The 12,080-nt window shown below is 34.8% G+C and overlaps 1 protein-coding gene across 4 annotated transcripts in view; it reads left to right on the top strand.

The window, feature by feature from the left end:
- LOC142973961 (synaptic vesicle glycoprotein 2C-like) overlaps nt 1-7,462 on the top strand; it is a 91,878-nt gene extending 84,416 nt beyond the window's left edge. For all 4 annotated transcript variants that reach the window (XM_076115999.1, XM_076115997.1, XM_076115998.1 and 1 more), the window contains exons 3-11: nt 391-552; nt 1,060-1,222; nt 2,421-2,542; nt 3,293-3,537; nt 3,889-4,043; nt 4,344-4,482; nt 4,801-5,084; nt 5,452-5,579; nt 5,987-7,462. In XM_076115999.1, coding sequence (XP_075972114.1) covers nt 391-552; nt 1,060-1,222; nt 2,421-2,542; nt 3,293-3,537; nt 3,889-4,043; nt 4,344-4,482; nt 4,801-5,084; nt 5,452-5,579; nt 5,987-6,087 — 1,499 coding nt within the window. In that variant the 3' untranslated portion in view covers nt 6,088-7,462. The remainder of the gene's footprint in view (nt 1-390; nt 553-1,059; nt 1,223-2,420; nt 2,543-3,292; nt 3,538-3,888; nt 4,044-4,343; nt 4,483-4,800; nt 5,085-5,451; nt 5,580-5,986) is intronic.
- Nucleotides 7,463-12,080: the final 4,618 nt, after the last annotated feature.

Here is a 12,080-nt window from a genome sequence, read left to right as displayed (position 1 = left end):
CACTTCCTGCAACTATTCTGGACAATAAGCAGCGTTCCCTAATTTTGGAGGAAAACCTTGGAGGCATTGAACAGCCTAGGTTTTTTATCTATTAAATTTACAAGCTAATCCGAATCCCTTTAACAATACTTTGCCACCATAGGTAGGCGATACAGCAAGGTAATGCACAAGGAAAACTCTAATAGATTACTTTGTTGTCATTGCGACGTTAAGTGCAGTAAATTGCAGTTTTCTAGTAAAACAGTTTTAGAAAAGAATGTAGTTGGAAAAGATGTTCTTGAATAATATCACATATTTTTACTAAGAGCTAGAAAGAAATGCCTAAATAATACTATTCACCCATATAAACTATGGTAATGTATGAGACGGTAACTTAAACTTTTGTTTCAGGGTTCGGTGTCTACAACATCTTCCACATGTTGATGTCAGGCCTCGTACTTATGGGCATGATCATACAATGTCTTGTACTTGGTTACGTCATACCGGCAGCTCAATGTGACTTGGATCTCACCACGCAGCAGAAGGGATGGCTTTCTGCCATTCCATTTGCAGGTAAATAACAAACCCCATTTATATTTTGAACATTATTTTATACAGGACGTTCTCTGTTTCGATCCAAGTTCCACCATAAGAATGAGGTAGTTGCTATACATATTTCATATCTCTATCCCATTCTCATGGTAGAAACTGTATCGTTTATGCATCCCCAACAACAGTCACGATTCTATATCATAGGAAAAACCGTCGAACAAAACCAGCGGCGTGATGATAGATGTCAGTCTTTCCACAGAAGATTACGAAGAAGATTTGGTTTCCTTTCGATGTTTACCTCCAAGGAACAAATTCATTGGAACTAGTCATCTAATCAATGAATTTGATCTCTGAAGGAATATATCGTAAGGGTAGCAAATTATATACACACATCCAGAAAGGGGGCTGAACTGTATTGATGAAGTTGATCTTTTAAACATTGAATATATGCATTTTTCTTATTCCTATGTATCCAAAACTAAATCTCTTTTATAAACGTATTTCTTACTATGTTTATTTTTCTCCCAGCGATCGTCCTGACGTCATATTTCTGGGGCTGGTGGGGCGACACTCAAGGCAGAAGATCAGTGATGCTGTACTCAATGATGGGATCTACAATACTGTCCACCATTGCTAGCTTTGCTCCTGAGCTGATCTCCTTCGCTGTTCTGCAATTCTTATCGGCTATATTGTAAGTTGTCTAAAAATATTTTCAATTTCGTTTGTTTATTCGTCATTGCGTTTGTATCCCATATTCATGAAGTTTGATGTGATAAATTGCCTTTGTCACTAGGCCGTATTGATTACTTGAATATTCCATCTAAGTTTTATACGCCATCATTATTTTGACGTTTGGTGTGTCGTAGCTTTGATACTCAAATTAAACAAAGATTGTTAGATCCATTATTTTGTATCTATTCTGTTCTGAGTCTCTTCGCACTTTTTACGTACCAGTAATATTCCTAAATTCTCACGTGATTCAAGATTCACTTTGGCTGGAAGAGAAAAAAACAAATTAAAACGAGTCTGATTTGATCTTCAGCGGTCACTGAATACGTCACTGTATCAAACCCATCCGCATCGTGAAGCGTTTAATAGAAAAAAAAAGATGTTTTGTATATTGTTATTATTATACGCTTATCTAAATAGCAGGATACAGGTCAGACCACAATGACATGTGTAATTCTAATAAAAACAAGATAAAAATTCTGAAACATCTATCGATTAACCCCGATAATTGTATTTAATTAGCACATTATTAGCAAAACACAAATCAATCATATTTTTTTTCCGTCCGATTTTTCATACAACTCTTCGTACTGTAACCAAGAATGTATCTATTATGCAGTCTTTAGAAAGCCGTTCAATCTTTAATATTTTGTTTAGATTTTCTTCTTTTGGAGTAAATAGCTGTACTTTACGTACAATTAGAATCGACTTAGTACTTAAGACTGATTTTATAGTCACGCTTGTAACCGCGCGTGCGGTAAACGGCGCGCAAATATACACTTGTACTATCTAACGTCGTTTTATTAATTAATAGAGGCTTTTATAATACTGAACGATTTAATAATTCACGTTCAAGTGTAATAATAATATACATTGTGACTCTTGAAATAAATGGATTAGACATAAACTAGAGATAGTATCATAAGTGTATTATGTAGTACCAATAAAATCTTATCATAGAAATTGTGAAGGTAGAGTTTATATTTAAACCTTTGTTAATAAGAAAAAAATGTGAAACAAATTTTTTGTCGGAATTGGAACCGAAATGTTATTCACGCTTCTTATACAGCACCGGCGACTACTCACTCCACCGGTGAACGACATAGTTCGTAAATAGTGAAGAAGTATATGAGAAAATTAGTGTATTTTTTGTTTTACAGTATGACGGGGTCTTCATCAATTGTGTACACTTACCTGGGAGAGTTCAACAGCCTCCGCCACAGGGACAAGATGGTGACCTTCGGATCTTCGTTCATCGGCATGGGCACGATCGTTTTACCGTGTAAATATCGATTTCCAAAATCTCATACAAACTTTTATAGTATAGAGCATCATAATCACAAACAGCTTGACTCCATAGAGAAAAAACTTCGAGCAAATTATGGACAACGTATTTATGAGACTCTAATTTAATATCTGAGTTTTGCCGATCATACGTATTTTTGTTGTAAACAGCAACATTTCATGTAACAACATGTTAATACAAAATTGTATTAATTTTGTTTTAACATGTTCAATTACGAGAGAATGGATTCAACTGAATGGATACCGATATTAAACTATCGAAACCAGTATTAAATAAAATGTTGACCTCGAACATGTTAAGGAAAAGAAATACCTTTAACATGTTTTTTCCACATGTACCTATAGGTAGATGAACCAACAATAAACAAAAAAAAGTAACTCATTAAAAGCCGACGTCAGGGCTACAATTCATACTGATTGATGGACAGCAATTTTATTTTTCACTAGAGGCCGCCCGCGACTTCATCCGCGTGGAAACCCTTCACCTGTAAATCCAGATTCTTAGGGAACTCACAGATAAAAAGCCTAGCCTATGTGTTATTCTGGGTCTTCAACTACCTATATACCAAATTTCATCGTAATCGGTTGTGAAGAATTTGCGTGAAAGAGTAACAAACATCCATACATACATACGTTCTCACAAACTTTCGCATTTATAATATTAGTAGGATCTATTATTCTAAGACTACAACTGAGACAAAGATCTATAATACTTTTTTCCTTCCAGGTCTCGCTTGGCTCATTCTACCTCTTGAATTCGCGTATCCAATTCCATTCTTGAGCATCACATACCGTTCTTGGAGACTGCTTGTGGTAATCTGTGCTTCCCCGTTCGCACTTGGAACTATCCTCCTGTTGTTCGCGCCTGAAACACCCAAGTTCCTGTTCGCGACTGGACGCCATGAGGAAGCCTTGGAAGTCGTGAAGACTATCTATACTGTGAATACCAGAAAATCAAGGCATACCTTCCCCGTAAGTAACTCCTAGTTAGATCAATTTCGAAATGAATGAGATAATAAAAAGGTATGACGGTCAATAATTTATACAAAGCTAATCATAAAAACAGTCGTCAATCAAAGTCCATTAATGAGATAAATGAAAGGGTGATTGATTGATATAGTAAATAATACCTACCTTAGTAACACTGATTAGACTGAGAACCGTAACAGCTAAAATCTTCATACGAAAGCAACAGGTACATACACTAGTAAAAGATAAGCATGTCGACGATCTCTAACACTTTAATTATCTATTTACACAGATATAATGGATTATGATAAACTCTATCATAACGTGTTATTAAATCTGAAATCTCTATTACAGGTTAAGACTCTTATCATAGAAAATGGTGAGGCTGGAGCGTACAAAAAGAGAAGTATTTTGACCTCAATGAAGGAACAGACAATGCCATTGCTCAGACCGCCTCTACTAAAGTGGTTTGCGCTAACATCTTTCGTACAGTTCGGGATCTTTGCAGCGTAAGTAATCAATGTCACTGTCCACGTGTCCGTCACTGAAAATTTTGCTTTAATTGTTAACGTAAGGAAAGCAATGGCTATAGAAAACATTTAATTTTATGTTCCTCTGCTCTCAGTACGTATCCAAACAATGTTTTGGTACGAAATGATATTGTATACTCGATCAATTATAGTATAATCAGGTGATAAACATAATTGCAAATTAAAGTAGGTACTCCATAGCTCTAACATATCGTTTATATATGTATGTATATATAGTTTTTGTAGCCAACAAAACCTAATGTGTATTTTATCTTCTAGAACCAACGGCTTCTACGTATGGTTCCCCTCAATCTTGAACTCTTTGGCAAGTAACGACGCTACTAACATGAAGATCTGTGACGTCCTCAATGAGAACAGACTTGCTAGTCTCGAAGCCGCTGCTTCTTCAAACGTCACGGTGAGTAATATTAAAACAATAATGAATTACCTCACGAGCGTCACAGAATAAAGATAGTAACAGACACTAATAATAGGTATAACAGTTATTGTCCGAAAAACGTGATGAAAACAAAGTTTATGCCTGATAAACTACTTATGTAATGAAGTTATTTTTAATACCGTTATTAGTGAAAATTACACCGACATATTATATTATAATAAATTTAATAATATTAGTAATTTTTGTAGCTGTTTTTACGTGTAAATAATTGTGCTTAGAAGTAAAATTTCGCTTAATTTCTCCAAGATGATATTTTAACTCCATTTTTTATTCCAGGCTGTCTGCGATGACTCCATTCATCCGTCCACCTACCTTCGATCAACATACATTGGCCTAACATTCTACAGCATGTACATTATTGTCGTAGTTATCGTGGACTTTGTCGCTAAGAAGCACATTCTTTTAGGCACGTTAACCGTCACTGGTCTGTGCGGCATTGCGGCACATTTGGCCCCTCATGTCCAAGTCGCTGTTATTCTGTTCGCTGTGTTCCAAATGTCTGGAGCCTGTATAGGGTTGATGAATGCTGTGGCTGTGGAACTGTTTCCTACTAAATACAGGTAAGGCCGTATTAGATTTTTTAGTATCTAATCATTAAAAAATTAGCGACGAAATTAGAACTGCCTTAAATATCTTCCTCCTTTAATTGAATTTGGTTTAAAAACAAAATAAATGACTTGATCATTTTGTGAGAAAAACAAGAACAGAAAGATTACAATATCATTGAAATGGTTAAAGTAACTCTTTTGTAAAATTTGAAGGAAACTGAATTCCAAAGAAACTTATGGGCTAACGAATTGTAGCAAAAAAACTATTCATGTCAGATCTGTGACAAATCACTTGCTATATATCAATATATTCATACAACAAACGTTAAAAATATACTGCTGTATTGTTACTTATAAAAGAATATTTTACTTTTTACAGAGCCATGGGTATTTGCCTCTCAATGATGTTGGGACGTAGCGGTTCCATGGTGGGGTCCAACCTCATAGGATGGTTCTTGGATGTCAACTGTGGAGCTGGTTTCTATCTCTTCGGTGGTCTTTTAGTTCGTAAGTTGAAAATATTTTACCTGCTATAAAGTAACGCAATACGCATATTTTGAAGGAAATACGCAATTACTGCCGTAGTAATTAATGCGGCTTAAACAAGGATTAGTTATCATGCTTTGTCATTTTAAATTGAGTTTGATACTTAAAGAAAATGTCAAAGCACTGTATAGCTATATACTGCCTAAGTAATAAAGGTTATAGTAGACCTTTATTACTTAGGCAGTAAATAGTTTAACGTTTAGTTAAAATCGATCCTAATTATGTAGATCTATTATTGCTTTTGTATTATCATTGAAGCCCGAAGCTATTATCTTTGTTACGCCAGTGTTATGATTCCTGACATATCTACAGTCAAAACCGTATGCAATTTAAATGACAGTATAAACATATTTGTTTTCTATTTCCAGTAAACGGTTTAGTTTGTCTAACTATACCAAACAACAAGAAGAAGACGAAATTAACGGAAAACCTGCCAACAGCCGCACAGATCGAAAGCCAACAGCAATAAACCAACGTTCTTACAATCTGGTGAAAAGAAAATGTAAATATTGAAATGAATGGTGAAAAACTCAAATAAGATATTTAGAAAGACATAGAAAAAGAGTGAGAAGGAATATAAAACTTAATAAGAATGAATAAGAGTTGATAGTATGAGTGGAGGGAGAATGGCTCAGATTATGTGAAAGTGTTAGTTCAGATGTGACCAAAGTGACATACCGATGGACAATGAAAAGAAGGGCAATGCTTTAGTGACTGAGGCAACAGAATCCGAGACAGCATAGAAGACAGCTATTTAAACAGTCATTGTAAATCATCATAGTAATGCATTTGTGGGGTTATTGAACTTTGTGAAGAAAAACCGCGTATTTTGAACTTCTGACGATGTTCCACAGTGAATATTAAGACGTATGTTGCAAAAGGAACATTATATCACATTGATGGTTATGCTCTAGATCTTCCGGCGTATTGAACTGTAACGCGGCGACCTCGCATGAGATTCGCGTCTTCACAAATGCGGCCTAATATTATTTTTACTTACTAAGGCCTTTCTACAACAGTAGCGCAATTCTTTACTACTATAGACAACTGGCTACCTACCGATAGATTTCGTGTGTAAACTTGATCAGCGCCCCTAGTGGGTGCCGTAGGAACTAATAATTCAGTACATTTTTGTAAGCAAATTATTATTTATTGAATACTTCAGTCCGTGGTATGAATGAAGTTTTGAGCAGAACAAAGACAGCAATAGTATTGATGTATTTAAATAGAATTAGCATTGCGCAATTATTTTAATCTTCATAATTTAATTTCATTTTGTACTATGTATAAATTTGATTATTGACTTATCTATATTGTACTGCTGGGCACGGGTCTCCTCTCATAATAAGAGGGGTAATAGTCATAGCTTAGTAAATTACACATTTGTAAACTTCTTCAACTATTTGAATTTTAACCACTTAAGCTTTTAGAGGCACATTTTTTTGAAACGCGACTGACACTATAGCATCATCAGTACTTTGATATACTTCTAAAATTACACTTAAGATGATATCGATATTGAGATAAAATTATATAATGACACTGGCGTTTCATTTATAGTTGAAATTGGCTATTCGAAGCATCATTTGTGGTTAAAATCCCCTTTTCTTTCTGTAAATAGTACAAAATGTATCCAATCTTATGTAAATATAATCTTATAAATAATCAATCTCGAGAACTACCGAGATCCGTCAATGTTTTGGCGTCATCTCATCTCGGTAGCTAACGGGTCCGCCTAGCGATAATATAGGTGAAATGTAGATTAAGTGTGAGTTCTTGTGTGGCACTTTCTAGTGTACTTAATGTATATTTATTTAAGAATAAAAGATCTTTTGTAAATGGTATCATTGTATTTTTATTTGGAGCAGACTAATCTATCATCACTGGAATAATTATTATAAAAAAACATACTTACGTGCAACTTGCAAGTACACAAGCAGTTTAAATAACAACGAACATATGTACATGGTTCTTGCATATTTCAGCAATAACCATGCATAATGCCAAAAAATATTAACAAAAATATTTTGTTATGAAAAAACAAATGGTATTGCAGCCATATCACTGTCGCTACTGCGCTAGTTTGGATTGCAAATCGTTAGAAATATGGCAGCTTTAACTCTAACCAGGAATTCGATATGATTATGGCTGGCATGCCTACACTAACGTATTGCGTTCCATAACCTGGGCTAATATCTAGTGCCAGAATTAATTTAAAATGAAGAGGAGAAATTGATTTTGGAGGAAGGTAGAATAGCAGGCAGGCGGGAATATACTAAATGTAATTCATTTTAACAAAGTGTATACTAAACAAATCTTTTTTCGATATACGGTTATTCAAAACGAAGTTACTTATCAAATAAAAGGACTTATGTCACAGAGTAAAATAAAACGTAATTGAATAAAATGATCTATACTTAACACCGCAATGCAAAGAACAATTTTATTTTTTCCACACTTAAACATTTTACGTCCAAGTTGTCTTGAACTAAGCCAGCAGCTTCAACTATATTGGTTTTCTCCACAAAACACATTTGTCTTTATTGTAGTTCACTCAAGAAGTGCACGGTGAATTTGCATAAAGTATTCATTTTGATTTCACTTTATTTTGTAGTTGTGCAAATGGACGGTACAAGAGCTTTGTTGTGTATTCTCGTGCACTGTTTTTGCACCGGTATAATCACATCTCGGAATAAATTAAGGTAAATGTTGTATAAATACTGTGAATTTTTGGCTTTCCGTGCGGTTTCTTTTATCTCAAAAGTTATTTTATTCCGTTTATATGAAAACTATATTTCTGCATTAAAAACAAAATACTATTAAAAATGCACCAGACATTGTTAAACTGATTATGTTCAGCAGGAAATTACCGTGAAATTTATTTACCGATCTCAACGTCGTGCAAGCGCAAAATATCCCATGCATTCCAAGTGATTCGATAACTGGCCCATCAGACCCATGGCGACCCTCGCTTACGTCATTTTATGGATGTTACACCCTAGGCTGCGCCTTATCTTGTTTGGTCACCCTACTACGCATGACACAGAGTAAAAAAAGACATTGGATTTATGATCGAGCCTGCATAATTTTTAAAAATAATCCGTTCATTTTTTTAGACTGTGGTAAGTAAAGTTGTGTTATAGAGGGTGTCTGAAAACTGATTTGCTGATAGCCTGAGGCACAGGAAGGGATTTTAATTGCCGCCGAGTAGGTATCAAGTATCCGACCAATGGGACAGCCTCCTTTTATTGAATAAATTCATGTTGAGTGAGTGCACGTTTACACCTGTCTGGGCGGGAGTTAGGAAGTCTGGTTGAATATTCGTACTGATGGAATACTTAAGTGATGTAGGGTCGTAAAACTAAACTCGTAAACGTAAGTTACTTACGAGATTGACTAAGAATGTTTATGATTAGGCTGTGCATTTAACATGCTTTAGTAGTCGAAAAAGGAACGATCCAATAAATCTATAATGGTGGGGTACTTACTCGTACTATTAGAAAAGTTAAAAATGTTACAGTGTATGAATGAATATGTTCGCCATCGCCATATTAGATCAAAGAATTTAGTACCAAGACCTAATTTCGACGAGAGAACAGTAATCATAAGCCTTTACCATCGCAATTTACAAATAAAAATGCATGTAATTTTGGAACGCAAGTATAAAAATAATAACGAAATATTTAGTACGGTACTCCAAACAAATTACAGCACATAATACTGGTGTAAATGATTGCACTCCTTCATTCATACAGTGACTTCAAAAGCGGCAAATATTCAGTGTTTACAGAGCAAATATGAAAGTTCCCTCGCATACAGTTTATGAAGTTCGCGCCAAACATGGACAAACATGTTGCTTTCAGTGTTTACGGTTTATCAAATTCATTAGAATGTAGTTTATTTTATTCTTGCTTTTATATAAACAATAACGGTATATGATAAAGCGACCATTGTTTCTCATGTAGGTGCAGGTTTGTTTTAGGCCCATAGAATCAATTGTTTGTAGATGTTTTATAAACACGCTGGAATTATTAGTAGGGCTCTATAAAAGCCTCTTCGCGAGTGAAACTAGCTTCCGAACAAAAACTTAAGGACACAATTTCTGACCCAGGAATCAGACTTCATGATTTTTTGTCGCATTCACCATCCCTGTCTATCTAGCAAATGCGCAAAAAATCTATCAACATTTTGTACTTTAAAAAATATTGTTTGAAATATTTCTGAAAGACTGATGTATTTATTATAGAGGCAAAAGGCAAATTAAAAAGAAGCATAAAATAAAAATAGCCTACGAAATTTTAACTTAGCTCGATGCAAGCTTTTAAATCGGTTTACCCATCATGAAATTTAAATGGGTAAATTGGGACATAATTGACGTGGTTTACCGTTTCGCCATATTAGCAACGTTTAACGCTACCGGCAACCACAAGCGTGTTCTGTATTTGAAATGGAACATTTCCAAATTTAAATTTTCCGCGAACAAACGGTTCAGTTTTGTTTTCGGTCATTTGTTGAAGTGATGTTCGTCGGGTTTCGGATTTCTAACGAGTTTTGTCCATTTGATTGTATTGATGAATTCGAATAGGTAGTGTATTTTGTGGTTTCATTGTTTATGTATTAAGTAAATTGACAAAACTGAAAACGTATGGAATAGCGAACACATGAATCTTAACAAAATTTACAAATGATACCATAATAGTAAACCTTTCCATGTTTTTTTTTAACTGTACTTAGCACTGAACGAGATTGAAAGTAGAGTTTATTTTTTTTAAAGTTATAAAATATTGTAAACTTAGTAAATCCGTTGGTCATTTTGGTGGAAATTTACTAGTGCATTAAATTTCAAAACCATGTTGAACCTAGACATAGCTAAATATTCGTGGAAGCACTCAATACGGCCTGAGGCATAACGGTTTCATCTAGGATTTACAAAGCACCTGTACAAACCTTTGAAAGCTATCTGTAGCTTCCAGTAGCTGGAATACATGATCTTTTTAAAAGTATCATTCATAACAATTCAATGAAATAAAAAATATTATGGTAAGATTTATGGTAACACAATAACAAAAAAATATTAAGTCCATTATTTTAAGCTGTGGCTAAAAATGACATAGATTTTACTGAATTTATGGCCAGTAACCATTAGTAATATCAAAAAGGTCCATCTGTAGATACGAGTAACAAACAATCAAATTAATAGCCTTATATTTAAATCGATTAAAAATTTACCCTACGTCAGCAAATAATGCGAACTAAACCAAGTATTAGAAGTGACCACTCTACTCAGTATCAAACGCCTATCACCAACATCTCATGTTTCGAGATTCCGTAGTAGGTAGGTATTAGAAATACGTATAGTAATACAAACACGAGACGAATTGAATGTTGTGTTAGTAGAGGTTGGTGGCCAGGATTCTCTAAGGTGTTAATACTAACACGACGATCGACACATCGTCTTTACCGGAGCAAATAGATCGATACTATGCCAACGAACAAAGAAGAAGAATCGAAGAATTGTTAGTTGACAACTTAATAAAATTATTGTACATACATAAAATCACGTCTTATTTCCAGAGAGGTAGGCAGAAACCAAAGAAGGCCACTTAGTATGATCCTTAAAAACTTCCGTAATATGACTGTTTCTTTTTTTTTAAGGCAACTCCCGCACTAAGAGTTGCTCTTGTGTCGCGGGGGCTTTTTACAAACATGCAAACAACGGATACAAAGTAGAACCAGACCCGAAACAACTATTTGTGGATACACAAATATTTGTTCCGTGTGGGAATCGAGCGCACAACTTCTCGATGCACTAGTGGCGACCACCTTAACCACTGAACCACGAAGGCCATGCTGTTTATAACTAATAATAATAAAAACCTCTACGCCAAATAAATGATTGCTTCAATTTGTCATTTCAACATTTTCAAGAGTTGTGAAAATGTAGCATCTACTACTCTGCATTTTCCAACTGTAGAATATGTCTTATTAGTATGGGACTTGTGAAACTGACGAAAACAAAAGTCCACTTAAACGCAGTGAGCAAAATCGAAACATAAGTTGGTACGCCGTATGCGGTAGCACCAAAGAACATTTTCACGGCCTACTTAACTAAATTTTATCCAGTTTATAATATAAAGAAGCTATAACATACTACATAATTACCTCAATATTAGTCTATGGAGGGGTCAAAACAATTACCACAACTATAGACGAACAAACAAATCAACGACAATCGTGTGTTATGTTTACACTACAAACATACAAACAAACACATGGACCGAGCGTCGGAAACCGCAACAATTTGGGGCCACACTCGATGTTTACTTAGATAACCACCAACTTATATTATACAACCAAACACAACCTTATGCTTTAAATGATAAAGATGATTTTCCAATGAGCTGTAGGCTCTACAACTTGGTCCTAACTGTAGACGACCCGAATTTACAAACGGTGGGTACG

Source organism: Anticarsia gemmatalis, chromosome 7 (assembly GCF_050436995.1).
Source record: "Anticarsia gemmatalis isolate Benzon Research Colony breed Stoneville strain chromosome 7, ilAntGemm2 primary, whole genome shotgun sequence".
Lineage (NCBI taxonomy): Eukaryota > Metazoa > Arthropoda > Insecta > Lepidoptera > Erebidae > Anticarsia > Anticarsia gemmatalis.
The sequence above is the reverse complement of the archived record's forward strand: the minus strand, read 5'-3'. Positions and strand labels throughout refer to the sequence as shown.